The sequence below is a fragment of the Oryza glaberrima genome, chromosome 2, assembly GCF_000147395.1.
Source record: "Oryza glaberrima chromosome 2, OglaRS2, whole genome shotgun sequence".
NCBI classification, from domain to species: domain Eukaryota; kingdom Viridiplantae; phylum Streptophyta; class Magnoliopsida; order Poales; family Poaceae; genus Oryza; species Oryza glaberrima.
In genome coordinates this window covers 14,778,837-14,788,032 of record NC_068327.1, presented here as the reverse complement: position 1 = coordinate 14,788,032, position 9,196 = coordinate 14,778,837, and the positions used below count along the sequence as shown (strand labels likewise).

At 41.1% G+C, this 9,196-nt stretch overlaps 1 protein-coding gene and 1 pseudogene across 3 annotated transcripts; both read left to right on the top strand.

Annotated features, from left to right (window-relative positions):
• The first annotated feature begins 807 nt into the window (after positions 1-807).
• On the top strand, positions 808-5,322 carry LOC127761299 (uncharacterized). Of its 3 annotated transcripts, none has more exons than XM_052285571.1 (6): positions 808-1,062; positions 1,181-1,239; positions 1,629-1,654; positions 2,043-2,092; positions 2,241-2,282; positions 2,652-5,322. In XM_052285571.1, exons 2-6 carry the CDS (start codon positions 1,196-1,198, stop codon positions 2,862-2,864), a joined length of 375 nt encoding a protein of 124 aa, XP_052141531.1. In that variant the 5' UTR covers positions 808-1,062; positions 1,181-1,195; the 3' UTR covers positions 2,865-5,322. The 3 variants fall into 3 exon arrangements, with proteins under 3 accessions (XP_052141531.1, XP_052141530.1, XP_052141532.1); XM_052285570.1 differs by having other exon boundaries at positions 808-1,108; XM_052285572.1 differs by having other exon boundaries at positions 808-1,239; positions 2,043-2,070.
• On the top strand, positions 4,624-5,322 carry LOC127761298 (uncharacterized; annotated as a pseudogene).
• Positions 5,323-9,196: the final 3,874 nt, after the last annotated feature.

Below are 9,196 nucleotides of genomic sequence, written 5' to 3'. Positions count from 1 at the left end.
TTGCTATGATTACAACTCAAGGCAACAACGTATATGGGACAAATCAATTGCATGAGAAGCTCATTGCCAGATTGATTCCTTTGACCATGAGAGGATTGCCCCTGCCAATTCATGGTAATGGCTCAAATGTCAGAAACTATTTGTATTGTGATGATGTTGCTGAAGCTTTTGAGGTGGTTCTTCACAAGGGTCAGGTCAGCCATGTGTATCATATCGGTACTGCGAAGGAAAGAAGGGTGATTGATGAGGCTAAGGACATATCGGTATGAGATTCTATCCTTTGGCCAAAACTGAAGCATGTTGATGTACAGGAGGATGGAAACAACAGGTGGACTAGAGATTTTTCAAGTAGAAGCATTGTATTGAAAGGGCGAAAAGATTGTGGACTTTGTTGGTGTGCACTGGATGTTATCAGGGACGTGAAAGTTGATCGGGTCCTGCAACTTTTGAAGCAATATGGTTCAGCAAAATTGGTGATCATTAATTCCTTGAGTATACCATGGGATCCAGGCGGCTCTCGTGTGACATTGGCTGGGCGTTCTTCTTGTCACATTGGCTACATTACAAGAGAAGCATTCATAGAGGAAATCAAGTATAAATCATTGCATCAAACATATCCGTTGGTGAAGTTTCCACAATTAAGGTCATCGATTTGGGGACAAGCCGAATTTTAAGAAATGGGGATTGTTAGGAACTCTTGTGGGCTGCAATGTGGGCCAGTTTAGTGGCCTTCTAAGCCTAGCCCAACCAAGACAAGGAGGAGAACTACAAAACAGCAAAGCTGCACTTTCAGGGGCTATCGCAAGATCAATTGGCGAACGGCGACGGCGGCGGCGACCTGGTGGCCAGTTGGCACCTTGTCGATTTCCTTCCTCCCTACCTTCCTTCTCCCTCTATCTTCTCCATCTTCCACCACTTGTATCCCTTAGTTCATCCTCCTTCCACCTCTATTTACTGGAGTATGGTTGCTATTGTATTGGATGCTTGCATATTTGAGTGGAATTGAGATCAGAGGTTGGAGTTCCTAACACACCGCCAATGTTCGGCCCTGCGACATGAAAGGTAGGTTTCCTCCAAGACCAGCAGCAACGGTGTATAGGCTACACAGGTGATGTCACAACCATGCCACTTGCCTGCTGCTGGTGCCTCCATCTCCCTAACTCACGGAGCATTTCTTCAGATCTACAGCCATGCCATGCTGAATCAGGTCCGATCTACAGCCATGCCATGCGGAATCAGGTCTGATCCAATTACCTACTTGCTCCTCTCCTTTTATCCTGGTTTACTCTTTCGCTCTTCGATATTTGATTTATGGCTTGTTCGTGATTCGTTTGGTTAATCACGCATTAGTTTGTTGTTTGCACATTTAATCCTCTAAGCATTATAATTGGTTTATTTCAAATTTTGTAATATAGAAAGATTCTGCTGACTTGAAAAAAAAAGATCTGTAATAAGATGGCTGAAGTCTTCATTTCTGTCAGCAACGCGTAACTAGGCTGCACATGCTCCTTTTTCTTCCAATTCTAAATGTGAAGTTAAGATATGTGATTCACTTCCATCTTAGTCTTGAGATGCAGCGGTTCGTAGCTTCCCTTGAAAATCTCATTTGTTTTTTAATCCAATTGCAGGGTGCCGTTGCTCTCCTGGTTTGGAGGTTGGACCATTTTCTAAGTCATCTTTAGATTTCATAAGAATAATATTAAAGTGATTAGAAGAAATTAAGTTATCCTAATTCGTGTCTCAAAGTTGGTAATCGACAATACACTTCGTTAGAAGATAATATGTTTTTTTTCATCAAAATCAACAGCTCTCGATTCCAAACATCATTGGAAGCTTTTTGGCTCCATGGCAGATTATTTTTTCTTTTATCCCATAGTTATTTTTCTGTGTCGCACTGCTCTACCTCTGGAATTTTCATAATTCCATAATTCAAGCAAAAGTGTTTCAATATTTTTTTATACTATTTTTGGTAATAGCATCGATTTCATGCCAGTGGCAAGCCTATCAAGTATTTTAATCAAAGAATGGAACGCTTTTTGTAGATGTACAGGGAAAATGGAAATGGTACAGGTATTTCATATTGTCCTATGAGGTAATATTTCTTCACTCGGTAATCTGTTCAGTCAATGAAAAGTTGTGCAACAAGAGATGTTTGAAATGTTTTCAGATGATTTCACCATATTTTCAACTGTTGTTGAGTAAAATATATAGCAAACATGATCATCTCCTGACTCTTTCAGGACATCGACATAACTACTACATGGACAGGGAAGAGTTATGAGGTATTAAAGGCCTGAGATTCATGGAAAAACATATCCTCGGGCAACATGTTCATTAATGTACCAATGTGCTTGATAGAATCCCACTGCAAGGAAATTTGTATTGTTCTGATCAAGGCACAAGTACAGGAGAAAATTGACGTATTTTTGGATATGCAAGCACTGGGCATTCAAATAAGATCTTTTTGTCATGCTTTCTATTTTCTATTTAACTACTGGAGTATAACGTCTATTTTCCCCTGAGCCAAAATACAGATGAATTGTTCTGCAGAGTGTAAAATTGGGCACAAAAATGCTGAGTAATTGCACCATAAATCAATAAATCACTACGTACTTATACAGATTGGACTTGTTTATTTTCCTTCCACTCAGGCTTCTTGCTGTTGGTGCAAATGGACTTGCAATCAAATCAAATGCCCTGTCATGAGAAGGAAGAGGTGGCCTGGCCAGCCGAGGTCGCGACCGATGTGCTTGCAATCAGCGGCAAAGTGGAAGCTAGAGCAGCCGGATGTCAGCGAGAGCATGCACTGCCTCAATCATGAGCTTGCATCGCCGAGCTTAATTCGGAGTCTGCCATCAACATAGGTCATCTTTCCTAACCAACCTCAATTTGTTTACTTGGTCCACATCTTTGGCTTCGTACCTCAGGTTTGATGTAATTCCTTCATTTATGCGCCGGTTAAGTTATTGCTTGGTTTGCTCTTGTTATTAATGAATTCTTACTATTTATATGAGCATCTTACATGACAAATGCAGATTGCTACTTACTTTGTCTAGGTATATTCACAAGGTCATTTTTCTTAAAAGTTGAATTGTTCCCTCTAAATGAAGGCTTATTCAACCTATAGGAATAAGTTTTTAAAAGTTGAATTGTTCCCTAGCCTGAAGCAAATCTCTTTCCTGTTTGAACTCTACAGGAATGAGCAGTAATGAGGCTTGAAGGTGATACCGTTATCGACTTGAAATTGTAGTCGGATAAAGTATTTGATTATTTGCCTCCACATTTGATTTGTATATATTAGTTTAACAAATACATAATTGAAAGTGAAGGGATCTGACCTATAACTGACGCCTAATGGTAGGCATTTAAAGGAATCTGAAATTGTAACTAACTTTCTTTTGTACGAAAGAATTCAAATACATAAATGTGCAGATGCAGCGAGGCTTTTTCAGAAACAAATATGATTCTTACTGTTAAAATATCCTCTACCTGGCAGACATCTAAGGAAGTGTACTCATTTGAATTCTGATTTTGCTTTTTCTCAGGGTTGTTTCATGTTCTAAAGAGTGTCATCTGCAATGCGATAGCTTTAGAGAGATGAAAGTCCAATTATGCTAGATTATCAGTTTTTTTGCAAGGATGCTAGAATATCACTTTGACTTGTTTGGTACTGTCCAATGCCAATAGTGGCAATGAAGACAACTCTTTATACATCATCAGAGGAAATGCTGACTCCATTATTTGTGATAGAAAATGTTAAACATGGTGGAAGCAGGGGAGTAGAATGTGGAGCAAATATAAATATATTTTGAAGCTAGGCAGGACATGAGGGTGCTCATACAAAGTGATTTCTGAGAGCTCAGATTAATTTTCTATCTATAAATAACCATCTCCATAAATGGGGTATATATATGTTTTTTTAATAGAAGTTTTGCATACATTTTTTTGTGCAGTTTCTATACTCTAGCTAGCGTTGGAATGGTCCTACTTCTTTCATTTACAACATATCAGCTTGGTTTCCCATTTGGACTTAAAACTGTAAATATGGCAAGCATGTAGATAAAGTTGATCCTACATGCATGCCACAACTTATCAGACATACCGTCTGCATACTCTGATTGTACATTCATGTCCATACAGGGGAGTAAGTTCGGTAAATTCATCTTAGTGAACAGAACATTTGTGCATTTCATTCAATTTTTTGTTTTGTGGTGATGAGAAGACTATGTCATTTGTTATTCTTCTATAAGAAAATAATTTGTTATTCTTGTGTAAGAAAATTGTTTGTTATTCTTCTATCTATACTAATATAAAAAGCAGGAGTTTACCCTGCAATCCAACTAGTGAAATCACCTATACCGTGTCTAATCCATCACCCACGCAATCCTTGCCGCTCCATCCTCCTGGCGCAAACAATGCCACCAGCCACCACGCCCTCCTCCCTGAATGAGCCTCATTACTCCAGTATATGCTCCTCCCTATTAGCACCACTCCATCGCTATTCGTTGCGTTGGTCGATCATCGTTGCCACTCGCTAAGCGTCTCGACCGCCGGTCATTGTTGTGGCGCACCGACAGCTTTCACCATGACCCCCGGCCACTGGTCCTCGCTGCACGCTGCTGCATGATGGCCATGGTGGCTCTCGAGTGTGGAGACGACAGGGCGAAGGGTGGAGTGATGTAGAGGCTAGCGGAATCAAGCAGATCTAGAGGCCACGTCGCCGGCCGGCCTGTCCGTCGCCACCTAGGCGCTCGCCTCTCAGCCCTCCCGTCTTTAGCTGCTGCTGCGTCGACTGCCACCTTAGGATTTGAAGGTGGTGCTCTACAACAGGGACGGCGCCACTGTGCCACCATGGTCGTGATGGCCCTGGTCCCTGGAGGTCAGGAGGGCAGGGAGGAGACCTCGCTCCGTGACCCCGACGCCGCCGCCGCCGCCGCCGGTTCCTGCACCATCGTGGGCTCGCGGCAATGTCGCCCCCTTACATCTTCTGTGCCGCACCATCCATCACCATTCACCACGGTCACTCTGTTTCCATATCTATGTCCACGGTTCATTTGGGTTCTGGTAAGGGAGTTCCTACTCATCCGAGTCCACATTTCGGTTCTTCAGTTTTGTTCCGGTAAGGCAATTTCTAATTTTCGTTGACTGCCCCGCTTGCTGATTTCCCTTCCTACTTTTCGTGGACATCAGGAAGAGGAGGTCCACTGCCATGTGTGTGAGAGCGACTTGATCTAATTTTTCATGCTTGTGGTGTACATTGAAATTTTCTTCACGATTATCGTCCTTGCTATGAAATGCTTATGCTAATGATTTGATTGGTAATCTTTCGATATGGATTGATCACTGAATACTGATGCATTGGATCCTTGGAGTGACCGTACAATGCTTTGCATTTCTAATCGTTGTCCCCTACTTTATACTTCATTTAGTTCATGGTATATCTGATTAATCGAGAAGAAATTGATACGGTACCAAACGAGATAAGACAAACAAGTTCTTGGACTTAATGTGGTTATAATTTTAATAGTATATTGTTATCTAAATAAATGCGGTGCGAAGGTCATGGGGTAGTTCTGAAATTTCAGAGAAATCTTCGAAGATTTATATTTGGAAAATTCATAAACAGAGATAATGGCAAATCCCTGGTTTTTGACCATGGAACTGGAGAGTACATTTATCACCAATGTTTCATTAGAGTTTGTTTTCAATATCTGGAAATTTTCTTATTAATTATTGGCACCGTGTACATGAAGCTTTTATTGTTGAAGTCTCAATTAACTTCTTACTCCATTTTGTGTTCCATGGAATATTCTTCTCCTTTTCATCCCTGAAGCTAATTTTTGTGTCTTCTTTTTATCAGGCGAGTGAATGATTTTTCTTTTAACTAGAAAGGTTACCCCCTCCCATTTCTACTAAATTAAACTGATATGTTTACAGCACAAGAGTCATCCAGGCTAACAACAAGAAAACGAAGAACTGATTTTACTTCTTCATAAACAGGTGCAGAAATTAGATAGAAAGATAACACAATATTAAGATTGCTAGAAAAGAGTTCTAATTTGCATGGAGCAATAACCCTTCCAGTCCGTCAGTTCCATATTACTGAATGTAAATTATCGGTAATAAGAAATATCTCATAGTTTCTTATTACCGAATGCTAATCCATTGATTTAATTTCAGTTCTGGGCTTTTGTCATCATGTATAAACAAATAATACCTTCGAGGATTTTATTGCCTTCTTAGTTCAATTTTGGTAATATATTTCTCCCATGATGGGAATCATGTCCCTTTTTACAGCTTACATCAAGATTCTTAAACTAGACTGTTCATTTTACTTCTGTAGATTATTTCACTACTTTCTTGGTTTTATTTCCTGTCATCAGATTTTACATTCACATGTACAAATGAAGTAATGGTTACCATTATTTTTGCTTGCTCTATATGTATGCACCCATATGGCTCTTTACTAACCAAGCCGTAGTATACTGGTATCTGATCCGGCTAGCTTGATCCTCATATCCTTCCATACATTATGGCATTTCCATTTGCCAGCCAATGGAGTGCGCCTTTTTGCTCTATCCTTTTTTTATATAAAGTTTTATTGTGCTCCCCTGTATTTTCCAATATTGTGATTCCTTCAACAGATCCACACATTGCTTACGACACATGACTTTAGTTTTTTTGCCTGAAACTTGATGTGCGCTTTTCTTTTGCAGTATTTTTGTTGAAGTCAAATTTCAATGGCAAATCAATTTAAACCATCTTATACTTAAATGGCTGGGAAGTTAGCTATAAGCAGGTGATGGAGATAATTTTGTTGTAGACATAGGATTGAGCTCACTTCTGTTGACATCAATATAAGCACACAAGGTTCAAGAAAGTTTCAGTAAGAAAATTGTGTTTTAGTTCACAATAACGATGTGTTGATCTCTTTTGAGATTGTTGTTGCAACTCCAGTCCCGTACATCACACGTAGTTAATAGCTCAGTTATTTCTGAATTTTGATACTACTTTTAGAGCTACTGACCTAAAAATTCCTAAATTTAAAATATGATTATGAATTTCCCATGATATATTTTATGGAAAATGTGCATTGCATGTGCACGCTTACTAGTATTGAACAAAATTATTTTGTGGTTTATTTAGTAACCATGATTCATTGATTCCATCCAAGTTCCCGTTAAAATTTTCTCCTTTGTGCGTTTACATAGAAATTGTGTTGAGAAATATAAAAAAATGTATGCCCTTTATTATCATTTGTACTCCAGGTTAATGGTGTAGATCCTCTGGTCAACCATTTCCACCATCACCCTCTGGATCAAGCAGTTGTCATCCTCAAGATTGCCCCACAACTATTGAGGTTGAGTTCGCATGTCGCCACTACCCTTGAGTTCCCCCGCTAGCTACTATTTCTAAACGGGTGAGAATCCTATATCATAATGTCGCTACCATTACAGTCATTGGTACACGGGTCTCAACTTATTATTGCCCCACACGTCAGTTTCTATAATGATAGTGTTATTATAGTAGAGGATGTGAACCCATCCTAAACAGTGACATTGATACATCTTCATCGTTGTCACTGTCTCCAAATCCGACAAATGATATACTAGCAGCAGCGTAATGGAACTAGAGATGGCAATGGTTCCCTAGTCCTTGGATTCCCCGCGGTGAATCCTCCCATTAGGAGGAGGGGGTGGTATAAAATATGTCTCCACGGAACATTAAATGGAGTAAAAACACTCTCCATCGGGTCTGGCGGGGGCGGGTGTGGTTCACCATCCCTCGTCCCCGCTCTCCGTGGAGGTCCGACGTAACAGTGTATGTGTAGTATTATCATGTATATTTGGCCCATCTAGCCCATAGAAACTAGGCCCAAAACGTAGAGTATATAAAGTATCTACAAAACCCTAGCCATTCCAATCCCTTCTCCCTTTCGTCCCCATTCCCCACGCCGTCGCAGGCTCGCAGCCTAGCTAGCGGCGTGCCGGTGCCGACTCCTGATCTCAATCTCGTAGGGCCGCCGCGCGCCTGCCGCGTCAGCACCCTCGCAGGGTCGCCGGCTTGCCGCGCTCGCGTCCGCGCAGGGCCGCTGCGCCTCCAGGTCTCGGCACTGCCGCACCAGGTCCCAGCGCCACAGTCGTCTCGGTCTCTCGGCAGCACTGAGGACGCCAAGGACTTGGCACCGGCCACAAGACGTTGGGCTCATCCTCCACTCTCCATCCATCCATTCTGAATTTCTGATCCGTCATCTGGGCTTATTTGTTTTACTGATGGTGGATGCAGGTGAAGGCTACGGTGGCAAGAAAGACCTACTCCGAACTATGTTTTTGTGTATGCCTGGACAACATGTGTTGTTACTGCAGTGCGGTGATAACTAATGAATGATCGACTGGTGATTGATTAATGATCATGTGTTATTGTGTTGTTGCTTAATATGAGAATTTGATGGATAGTGTTGCTGAGGGGAAATTCTTGGGTACAAATTTGTTGTACTGCTTGTTGCTGCAATGCTGTTGCAACTGAATAAGTGATAAACTGATGATGTGCATTTGTGAATTTGTGAACTTGTGATATGAATTTGTGAACTTGTTTTCTTGTATAATTATGTTGTTGTCATGTGCTGAAATTGCATGGCCAGAATTGCTATTTTGAGTGATAATCTTTTTATCAAAATTATTGTTTGATATGTGAAATATATACATGAGACTCACGGGGATGGAGGCTCCACAGAGGCGATGATGGTGAAAGATGTTACCCCGTTGCATTTCACGGTGATGGTGATAGGGGAAATTCTCCTCCGCCGAGGCGGGTCTGGTGGTGTAACCTCCGACGGGGAATTCCCCGTTGCCATCTCTAAATGGAACAAGCATGCTCGGCCCGATGGATCTGTACGTGCTCAACGCCAAGCACACCAAAGGTCTTAGGCTCGATTGATATTGATCACTTACCCAATTAAATATTAAATCACTTATTCCTTTTATGTATGTAAGCAAGCATCAGATAGAGCCCTGGTGCATGTGAAAACGCATGCAGTGGCAGAGGATTCAGGGGGATGACGAAGAAAGTGGATGGGGAGTTGCGATTGCCAAGATCATTGATGCCGTTCTCAATGTGGGAAAACACATAATAGATATAGGGTGTGTTTAGTTCACGTTAAAATTGAAAGTTTGATTGAAATTGGAACGATGTGATG